At 57.4% G+C, this 10,835-nt stretch overlaps 1 protein-coding gene across 1 annotated transcript; it reads right to left on the bottom strand.

Moving 5' to 3' along the window:
* Positions 1 to 3: 3 nt before the first annotated feature.
* C1QL4 (complement C1q like 4) lies at positions 4 to 2,763 on the bottom strand. Its single transcript, XM_024737091.1, has 2 exons — positions 2,227 to 2,763; positions 4 to 183 (listed from the first exon to the last, which is right to left on the bottom strand). The coding sequence occupies exons 1-2, from the start codon at positions 2,761 to 2,763 to the stop codon at positions 4 to 6; spliced, it is 717 nt and encodes a 238-aa protein (XP_024592859.1).
* Between the last annotated feature and the right edge of the window lie 8,072 nt (positions 2,764 to 10,835).

The raw sequence follows: 10,835 nt of genomic DNA, 5'->3' as shown, positions 1-10,835 counted from the left end.
GACTCAGTCCGGGTAGATGATGAAGCCAGAGAAGGTGCTGTACTTGTTGGTGTTACCGCCGTGCACCTTCCCGCCGTCCAGCTTGATGAAGACTTCATCTCCCACATCCAGGTGCAGGATGACGCTGTTGCTGGCGTAGTCGTAGTTCTGGTCCGCGTCCTGAGCAATGGCGCTGGCCCGGACCTAGAGGGGGGACAGAACAACCCACTCACGCCCTGTGTGGAGCTGGGGTGATGAGGGGTCGGCCGAGGAGATGCAGCTGGGCCTGTGAAGGTGACGCGAGGGCAGCAGGCTGCAGGGTTTGGGAAGGACAAGGTGCTTCGCAGGCACTGCCATTCACTAGCTGCTGGGACTGGGGCAAGTTTCACGCTTTCTGTGGTCCTTAATTTGAGCTATAAGGTAGGAGGTAGTAATAGAACCTACCTCCTCAGGTTGTTAGGATCAAATGAGTTACTATGTGTGAAGTGTGTTACAAAACAGCGCTTTGCACAAAGAAAATGCTATATAGGTTTTGCTATTATTATTTAAAAAATAAAATTAGACTGTAGGATAATTTTTAAGACTCTGAACCCACTCGGACCTTCTAAACTTGTGCTCCCTTCCCCCAGAGATAGGGCACAGGTGTGTCTGTGCGTGTGTAAGCAAGGGTGCAGGCTGTGGGAAGATGCCATGATGTATCCTCACCCCTCCTCGATTGTCCCTCCTATTGCCCGCGGGCGCCCCGACGTGGGGGTCGCCTTCCGCCCAAACAGGTAGTGCCTCTTCCCCTCTGGCCTCGCTGCTGTAGGTCGCCTCATCGACGCCTCAGCGTCGCAGCCAGCCCCCTCCCCAGCCCCCCTCTTCCTGTCCCAAGGGGGCTGGTTATTAACTGATTAATTATTCATCATTATTCTAATCACTATTTACCGTCCCCAAAGCCGCAGCGCCCGCACCGCGGAATACAGAGTGGGAGCCACGCGGCCCCCGCCCCCTCGGGAAGCGACGCACTCTAGATACATACTCCCCCCCTCCGCCCCTCACAGACACGCCGCACAGACCACACACACCTACTCAGTGCCACAGGCAAGCAGCCACTGCTCTACTCTCACACCTTCGCACCCTGCACCCACAGACACACTCGAATCACGCACACACACGCTACAGTCTTACACACATACACTCTCACTCCCTTTCCCTGGGCTCCTGGGGCGGCCCTGCTTGGGGGAGACCTCAATGTAGTGCCTTCGGTTCTTGGAGCGGAAGGGTGCTGCAGCGGTAGCAAGACCTGGGGTTCGGACAGGTGGGATAAGCAGGCCTGATGCGCCGCGGTCAAATCACCCCATCGCGCACGGGGCATTCGGAGGTCACAGCTCAGCCCTAACCTTACACCCTGCGGCTTGCGTGGCCCAGGCACATTTCCCCAGCCCCACCCCTGTGGCCTCTGGCTCCCCTTAAGCGTGTCCTGGACCTTGAGCTGAGTCTTTGGGACTTTTCTTCCAAGCTAAGGCAGCAGTGACTCCGACTCTGACCACAGGAGCAGGGACCAGGCCAGGGTCCAAGGCTTCTGCTTTATCTGTTCTTGCCTCTTCCCTTCTCCCAAATTCGTTCCTGCAAGCCGCCTGGCTGGCCCCAGTGCTGCCTCATTTCCCACCTCTGCCTATGGACTCAGTATTAGCTGAGGGTCAGGCCCACTCTAGAATTGACCTCAGGCCCTGGGACTAGTAATAGAGTTGCCTGGAAAATGAGACAGTGTTTTCTTTCTTTTTTTACCTTATCCTTGAAAATCCAAGCTTAATGACCCCCATACGGGAACAGATACCAACTGCCCACGGCGTGATACCCGGACTCCATTCTAAATCGAAGGAGCCAGACTCCGGTAACTCGCCCATCAAGTGGCTGGGTAACCCAAAGGCCAGGAGGGCTGCCCAAGACAGGTGAAAAGAGGCTAAGAGGCAGGGTGAGATACCAAAGAGGTTTGGTGTATAGTCGCCTATAGTTGGAGTGTGAGGCTCTGAGTTTTAATTCTGACACCATTCCTAATGCTCCATAAGACCCTAGGCAGGTCGTTTTCTTTCTCTGGCCCCCCAATTCCTTTTGGACTAAATGAAGCGATTTCTAAGTTCTTGGCAATGTGGCCTTCTTGGATTTAGTGACGGTGTTTGGGGAAGAGGTTCGGGTTGCGTAATGAATGCAGTGAGAATTAGAAAGCTACCCTGTCTGGGGCTGGGTGGGAGAGGGGCAGCTCACCTGTCCATTCTTCATCAAGTCCGCCCACATGCTGGTGCCGTCACCGCCGCGCATAAGCACATGGTAAGCGAAGAAGTAGACACCTGGCATGGGGCAGGTGAACTTGCCACTGGCTGCCTCGTAAGCGTTGCCCACGTTGGTCACCACGTCGTCGAAGCGCAGCACTTCGTAACCTTCGTGTGGCCGCCGCAGGCCAGCATAGAAGGCAATTCGAGGCACGTAGCCGGCAGGGGGCGCTACCCCGCCGGGGCCTGGGCCTGGAGGACCCGGGGGACCTGGCCTACCCGGCTCTCCTGGAGGTCCTCTGGGACCTGGTGGTCCCGGGGGCCCTCGCAGACCTGCCTTCCCGCGCCGGCCCACCTCTCCCTTGGCGCCCTGAGGGAAGGGGGGTACGGAGGCGGGCGCGCCGTCGGGTCCTGGGCCTCGCGGCCCGTGGGGGTCGCACACCATGCGGCAGCGACCCAGCATCTCGTAGTGCGCCGGCCCGCGGGAGCTGTGCACTAGCAGCGGAATGGCCACCAGCAGCAGCAGCACCATGGCCACCCCGACGGCCGCGCCCGCCACCCTCTTGCGGCGGCTCAGCCGCGACGCGGCCAGGGCCAGCAGATCCTCCTCACTCTTGGGTGCAATGGTGGCGGAGGCCCGAGGCTCTCCGCGAGCGCCAGAGGCGGTGACCGGGCTCGGGCCTGGGTCGGGATCCCCCCGACGGCTGCGCCCGGCCCCCCCGCCCCTGTGGGCTCCCGCTTCAGTGGTGCCGTTCCCCAAACCTTCCGTCAAGGCGGAGGTCCCCCCGTTGGTTGGACCAGGGACAGCTCCCGACAGTTCAGAGTCCGTGGTCCTCTATTACCCTCTCGTTCAGTCTAACGTTCCCAGGCGCCTGAAATCGGTGGCTTCTCGGACGGCTGGTTTCTTACAGATCTAGGATGCCTGCCCTCCGGACAGCTGCTTTCTCGAGGATGGCGGCGCCTAGGTCCCCGGCTACCCAGACGGATAGCTCCCGGCCGGAGCTGAGACTACTCTCCGCGCTCTGGACGTCCGGGGCTCTGCGCTGCGGGTGGCGCCCACCGGACGCGACCTCCTCGCAGGTTTGCGCTCTGGCTCTTGGCGAGCCTTGACCCACCTTTCTACCCTAGCCGCGGCCCCAGCCCCTGCTGAAGCCCTGGCCCCGCGTCTCTCTCCAGCTAGCGCTCTCCCTCTCTGCGTCCCTAACCTTCCTCCCCTCCCTCCCGGAGCGGCAGTGCGGGTGGTGTGAGCCGCGACGCGGCGGGAGCCGCTCTAAGAGGCCGCGGCGGGGGGGGCGGGGGCGGAGCGACCCCTGGCGCCCAGAGAGGGAAGCGTGGAGGCGGGGCAGGCCACGGCCCCCACCCGCGTCCCCCCAGCCTCTCGGTTCCTGACCGGCTCTAAACCAATTCTGCAGGGATTCACTGCCCTCACCCTATCCTTACTTTCACCCTCTACCCTGAGTTTGGTATTCTCAGAGCCCGGAGGAGGCCAGAAACGGGGATGGGATAAAAAGCGGTGGAGATGCACACACACACAGAAGACAGACGTGGATTCCAGAGCTAAAAAGAGCCCTCCCCGGCTCCCCCCCTCAAAAAAAGAAAAAAGAAAAAAAGAAAAAAGCCCACGAGCAAACAACAAGGACTAGAAAAAAATAGAAATTCGCCACTCAGTGCCCGTGACCGAATAACATATGGTAAAGGGTTCAACGGGTACGGGTTGGCCTGAACTGGAAAAGGCAAATCTCCAGGCACCTCTACCCTCGACCCCCAGTGTTGGCGGAGGGGGCCGCAGAGCAATCGAGAGAGTGAGGGAACAGAGAGAGTGAGAAAACAGACCAGCCTGGGAAAGCGAGCAGGAAACCGACAGGAAAGCAGAGGAGCTACAGAGAAATCAAAGGGATGCAAAGCCAGATAGAGACGCAGAGACAGAGACAAAGCTTGAAAAAGAGACTAAATGACAGCCCCAGAGGGGGAGAAGGAGAGACAGAGACGGAGAGAGAGAGACAGGAGCCAAGACAGGTTGACAGATCGAGAGAGAAATGTAAATGGCGCGCTGCAGAGAGACACCCAGGTCCGTGTTCGGACTCCAATGTGACATATCAACTGTGGGGACGACGCGGAGGCGGGGCGCTTCTTGGAGCAGTGTGGTAGGCTCTGGGCCTGTGCATTGTGACAGTGTGCTGGCAAGTGTGGACGTGTCCATGGGACCCTGGCCTTGTGTGTCCCTGGGTGAGTGGGATTGTGGATCGTGGATTGCCTTTGTGTGTGTATGTGTGAGGGCTGTTTGAAGGGAGGTTTTATATTTGTCTTCCTCTTAGTCCCTAAATGTGGAACCCCATGAATGTCATCTTTCTTATCTCAGGACTGAAGAGTAGAGAGTTTACCGGGGAGAAAGAGTCAGAAGACAGCTCTTGCCCTGGCAGCCCAGCCCAGTCCCACCCCTGCCCTGGTCCCAGACCTTGTCCAGCCCCAGGATCTCTGCCCCTTCACCCTTCCACAAAGGGCTGTGGTTAGATGGAAACTCAGAGAAGTTGGACCCCACATAATAAATGTTTGGGGGAGGGATTTGAAATTTGAAATTGGTTATGCAAAGGAATATAACTAAAATGCAGTTTCAGTGCTAGGCACCCACCTGTGAGGGGTGGCTGTGTCTGTCATTCGGGTGACCAAGAGGAAACACAAGCTCTGATAGGTCCCTCTCTGTGAGGGGTCTGCATCCTTCCTCAGGGTCTCGCCCCTCTGGGAGAAATTTCTTGCTCACAGGGACTCCAGGGCCAGAGGCCTGGAGAAGAGGTTCCAGGACTGGCAAAAATGGGGTATTTGGAGGCCCTGGAGGTGGACAACTGCAAAGGATCTCTTAGAGACTAGAGTAAGCCAGTACTGTAATGTATAAGAGTACATTATGTAAAATGGAGAGCACAGGGCACATCAGGGCATAATTATTGGGTGGAAGATGATTTCCTCATCTCTTGTTTCCTGTACTCCTTCCCTGCCCCTCCCAGCCCATAACGGTGCAGGAAGAGGGAGGTTGCTGAGGACGGGCCTGTGTGAAGGGAGGCCCCTACATGCTTGAAAGGGTTGGGAGAGAAAGGATTGGCAGTCAGTGGGGGTGGGGCCTCCTCCAACCATAAATACAAATTTTATTCAAGGTCTTTGTTGCCATTTGTCTTCCTCGGGGGGGGGCTGAGGGCCATGTCGGTCCGTGCATGTCTAATTCCGAATCTGCTCCCCTAGGCTGGATGATGGATGGATCAGAGAGGAGAGAGCAGGCCAGGGCTCACACTGACCTCACCACCCGATCCTCAAGCCTCATCGGCCCCAGGTCCTGCCACCCCTCTCCCTCCTCCTCCCCCCTCTCCTGCCACCCACTCACTAAAGGCCCTCTCTGCTCCCCACCCCTCTCTCCTACTAACCAAGGCCCTCTTTTTGAGCCCCTCACCTCAGCCCCTTTCAGGTCCTAGCCCTCTTCTCTCAGAGCTTCCCTTCTCCTCCCATCCCCAGCCCAGGCTGTGAGCTTCGGTGACCAGCAGGGCTGCAGGCGGCAGCGGGTGTGTATGGTGGGGGAAGCAGGCTTAGCTCACAGGGAGCTGAGGGGCCAGCTCCATGAATTTATTCATGTTCTGTTGCTCTTTCCCCACGCTCTGGAATGAAGCTGCCAGCTCACCAGGTCCTTACTGCTTCCTCTGCAGCTGTCAACGTTCGGCCGAGAAGGGACCTGGGTAGGGTCAAGGCCAGCTAGTGCTCCTGGGGCCAGAAGCCAAGTGTCTGGGCTCAAGAGGAAATACTGGGGCCCAGGCTGGGGTCTGGGACAATTTACCCAGAGCTCCTTGGGCAGCCAGACTGGGAGGCCCCAGGGAGGTGGTGTGGTTGGGAATGCGATGTAGGCCGAGAGGTGTGCTGCAGGACATAGAATGGGCAGTGGAGGAGGGGAGAGGAGAGGAAGACTGAGTTCCCCAGGCTCCCCTATTTAAAAGCACAGCCCAGACTGAATCCTGCCTTACCCTCTGCCCTTGACTCTGCACTAACCCTGACCTTAATCCCAAAGTATACACTTGACTCCTCTCCAATCCTAAAATGAATCCTAACTCCATAACCTGACTCTAAATAGAACCCATTCCGACCTGTCCTGTCCTGGAACCTAGGGGTCTCCCAAGAATTTCCCCCAGGGCTTAGGGCCAGGTGTGTGTCAGAGTTCTGAGGACCAGACTTTAGATTAGCATGTGATTAGCATATGATTTGCATGTGATATGTGCCTTCTACTCTGAGGAAGTTTTCTTGTTAAAATTTTATGAAGTCTAGCGGAAAGGTCCTGGCTCCTTGAAGTTTTTCTCTTTTTGTTCCTTCTCCCACAGTCCTTATCACTGACCCAGACCCCTTCAAGGGAAGAAAGGGGGTGAGGAAATGAGCAGTAGGAAACTTATGGGAGGAAAGATCCTGGTAGAGTGATCTACCCCTGTCACTTGCAGTATAACCTCCACAAGCCTCAGTTTCCTCATCCATAAGAGCACAGGAACCAGCTGGCTGATGTTACATTAAGATCTAAGGAAATGCACTCCACCGCCCGCCACACCCCGCCCTCTCTCCTTCCTCACCCTTCAGGGCCGTCTATAGTGTGGTTCTTCTCCACTTCCCTCCACCTCACCCATACACACACTCTGGCTCTCAGCTCCTACATGTAAGATCACACAGAACTGGAAGCAACCTGGGTTGCCTGGTACCAGACCCCTGGTATGAAGAGAAGGGAAAAATGCCCACCTGAGAGGACAGGGAATAACATGGATAGGGAAATAACATTATCGAGTGCTTACAGCATTTTAGAGCTTTTACTTGAGAGTTACTGCATCCTCGATGCATCCCTGAGAGGATGTATTGTCTCCATTTTACAGATGAGGAAACTGAGGCCTGGAAATGAGAAATGCCTTGTCCTGTATCACCTTGTAAGTGGCAGCCCTAGAACTGGAGTTCCCATCTCCTGGCTTCCTTGTCACTGCCCTGGAGAAGAGAAATGACACCCAAGGCAGTGGAAGGGTGAGAGAAGCAGGACAGGAGTGGGGAGAGAGATTTGAATTTGTCTCAGTGGAGACCTATGTGTGTGAGGCCAACGGGGCAGGGCCTTGGCTCAGGGTGCCCCCCATCCCCCACCCCCAGCGCTGACACACAACAGGTGCTCGGCTGTTAGCTAAAGGATGTCGGCCGAAGTCAGCTGCGGAGAAGAGCTGTTCAGTCCGAAGAGGAGAGAAAAGGGAGGGAGAGGGAAACGAAGCGAACTGCAGAAAAATGTGCTCAAGAGGCCAAAGGCAGGAAAGCTGGCCAGAGTGCTGAGGACCGCTCTCCACTCACCACCGGTGGGAAAACAGTAGCGGCCCAAGAGCCTGCGCACACTTTGCGTAGAGGGTCGACAGGCCCCAGCGAGCGGCGAGACAGCAAGTATGACGCCAGGCCTAGGGCTTCTACTCATCCGCCGCACGGATCCCCTGGCACCGCAGCTCAGTGCAGCCTGAGGTTCTAAGGGCCGCCGCCAGAGCCCACGAGGCTGAGAACAGGTTCCTGGCTCCACAAGGAGGGGCTAGAGATTGTTTCCAAGGTATCTGTCAGGCCAGCCCTTGACCCCTGGCCAGGTGCGGCTCCCCGCCATAGCCTCTCTCTCCACCTCATTTTGCTCCCCTCTCCCCGCGCCGTCCACCAACTCCAGCCTGCAGTTAATGAAATGTGGCGAGCGGCCGTACAGACAGCTGTCAGACCCCTCATTTCTCCTCCGGGATATTGGATCCCGCCCTGAGAGACCGACAGGTGAGCAGAGGAGAGGTGATGCGGGGAACGGAGGGCTGGGCTCCGGCTGGTGGGAGCCCCGAGCGCAGGGGGCAGCGCCAAGCTGAAATCTTCGAAGGCTCTGCGAAACGAGGTCGGCCGTAGCATGCTTTCTGCCCGGGGCCCCTAGCTCTTTCCTTCTCTCCATCAAGCAGGAGACTTCACACACCCCACAGCCACGGCACCCTGACCCCCGTCGACACGGGACTCCTGGTCCCGCACCCTAGAAGATCTGGCCCCCCTTGTGCGCTGCGCATAGCGTCTCTGAGCCGGCGGCCGCGGCCCGGTGCTTCCTCCCACCTCCTTCCATCTCTTCCTTCTTCCTCCCCCTCCTTCCCGAGCTTCCTCTCCGGCGGCCGCGGCCTTTATTAGGGATTCCGCGGCTGTCGGTCCCGCCATCCATCCTGTCCGCTGGCAATTAGGCGGCCAGACAAAGAGCAGCTTCGGATGGATGAGGGTCCCGGCGGATCGGAAATGTGAAGGGTCAGCGCTGCCGCCCGCGGCGCACCCCGCTCCCCCTCCGCATAATCACCGGCCGCCCGTCACTCAGCCGGCCTCCCGGGGAGCTCCGGGGCCCGGGCTGGGGAGGGCAAGGGCGGGACTGCAGCCTAGGTGCCTAGGACATGGCGAAGGCGGACCTGCAACAGGGGCGCCTCCTGCTGGAGAATGGAGGACTGCGGGAGGTCGGAGGTACCTGGAGGAGAGAGAGGGCAGGACATGGCCCCCTCCCCAGATCCCTGAAGGCGGACTGTGTGACTGCTGCCTGGGGGCTTCCTGTACAGAAGCGGGGACTTCAGCTGCGGGAGAGAGGAAGATGGTGGCCAACGCGCCCCCTGCTGGGAGGCTGCGGGACGAAGCCCTAGGGCCTCGGGTCTGAAGAAGTGGAACCGAGCCCAGGACGAGCCCCCCTAGGGTCTGTAGCCTGGTGCGCCTCCTATTGGAATAAAATGATACTGCGCTTCTATACCCGGATCTCTTAAGTGAAATCCAACCCATGCACATCAAATCCAGAAAAGCTGCAAGGCTGGGCGAGTCCGAATGGAGCCAGAGGAAGTTCAAGGAGTCCGGTTTTTACTGCGGGTTCTTTGGCGCTAGCTCCCAGCTGACAAATCAACATCTCAATCTGACAATTATTAGTCGAGGTGGGGGGAGACGGGCTTTCGCTGCCTGGGCCGCTTAGTCCTCCCTGAGGGCGGCAGAGAGGTGGGCGGTGCTGGCAGTGATGAACGACTTGGGGGGGGGGGGCAGGGCCCCGAGCGCGCATTCATTACTCGACTGACAGGCGGGCGGCGGGCCGGCTGGGCCGCGAGTGGACGTGCCGGTAAAGAGGCAGTGGCAGGAAGGAGAATAAGGGAGGCGTATAGCAGCCCCACTGCCCCGTCAGCTCCCGGTTCTTCACCTCGACCCTGGTACTTACTTGACTTCCTTAAGCTCAGCCTTTTACCTGTTGGAGCTGGCCACGGTTGAAGAATTTGCGGAGCGAGGACGGGGACCTAAGCCCTCTGCTTAGGTTAGGCGATTGAAGATCTAAGATGTCAAGACAGGGTGTAGACAGGCTTTAAGACTAGGCGCTTGTACCTGACCTAGGAGGAACCGTGCATAATTGCGCACGCAGAGGTGGTGTGTTGTGACAGGGATTGATGGGTGTGAGTCGCGTGTGGGGGTCAGTGATTGTGTGTGTCAGTGTTAGGGACGTGTCGACCTGATTTTGTCAGTGGAGGTGTGTGCTGCGTGTGTCTGAGGATGAGCTACCACCTCTCCCCGCGTGACTGGGCCCCCCCCCACATTTGCTGTCAGCTCTCTGTCTCCTGTTCTGTAGGAAACAGTAATGTGCACGGTGACAGCTGAGGTGTGCTGCCGGGGTGGGGGGATAGATGTTAACTGTGAGGGTGCTGGTTTGGACAACTGCTCCCTTCCACCACCTCCACCCCAACATCATCCCTTTCCCAAGCTTCCTGAAAGTAGTGGATGGTTTTTTCCAAAGTCTGGAGACCCAGTTGCTAAGTCCCGGGGAAGGAAGTGGTTACCACCAGAGTTTTCTACAGTCCACATACATATACACAGTTGCCATCACATATACAGTCTCCAATATAAGATGTGAGCCACAACCCATCTGGCTTCCCCAGGCTGGTGGTGGACAGAGAGGAAGAGGTAGATCTCAGGACAGGAAAGGGCAGACCATTAGACCTCTCAAAGAGCCCATCTCTTTGGGGCCTGGGCTATTGCTTCTAGGACCCTTACCTTTTGGATTTCAGGTCCAGTTCCTAGTGGACACCTTGGGAGGATAATGCTAATTATATTCTAATTCCTTCCCCTAATAACTCTCTTTCTCCACCTGGCTTTGTCTCCACTCTCCTTCCCCACTCTCAAACACACCAAAGGGGGACCTTCCCAGTCCTGAATCTCCTGGGTCTATAGGGCAGGGAGTTGAGGTGATTCTGGGTCTCTGGTCCCCTGTTTTGTTCAGTGTGTCTTTGAGCCACCTTCCCTTTGCCTTGCTCTTCTTTAAACATAGGGTATCTCTCGGAGCCTCTATATCTTTGTCTCTGCACCCCTCCTTGTGTCTGTATGTCTCTACGTTTAGAAGTCTCTTCCAAATTTGTCTCCCTACTTTAGAGGTCTCTCTTTGTTCCTCTGGGGCTTCTCCCTCTGGGAATAACCCAGCACAACAGCGAGGCCCATGGGGATGGGGAAGGCCCCGTAGGGCTTCCTTCCTGCCCCCATCCAGAGGAGACTGCAACCTAAGGATGGCTAGGTAATGTCAGGGTCCGGCCACGGCCTGGGCCTGGTAGCTTCTTA

The sequence above is a fragment of the Neophocaena asiaeorientalis genome, unplaced genomic scaffold (assembly GCF_003031525.2).
Source record: "Neophocaena asiaeorientalis asiaeorientalis breed wild unplaced genomic scaffold, Neophocaena_asiaeorientalis_V1.1 scaffold134, whole genome shotgun sequence".
NCBI lineage: Eukaryota > Metazoa > Chordata > Mammalia > Artiodactyla > Phocoenidae > Neophocaena > Neophocaena asiaeorientalis.
Note: the sequence above shows the minus strand (reverse complement) of the source record. Positions and strands in the feature narration are given on the sequence as shown.

What these genes read in the sequence shown, in the direction of transcription:
- C1QL4 (XM_024737091.1), bottom strand. Translation starts at nt 2,763, where the DNA reads ATGGTGCTGCTGCTGCTGGTGGCCATTCCGCTGCTAGTGCACAGCTCC. An exon ending in ACTTGATGAAGAATGGACAG is followed by an intron (nt 184 to 2,226) that starts GTGAGCTGCCCC and finishes TCCCCCCTCTAG; the next exon opens with GTCCGGGCCAGCGCCATTGC.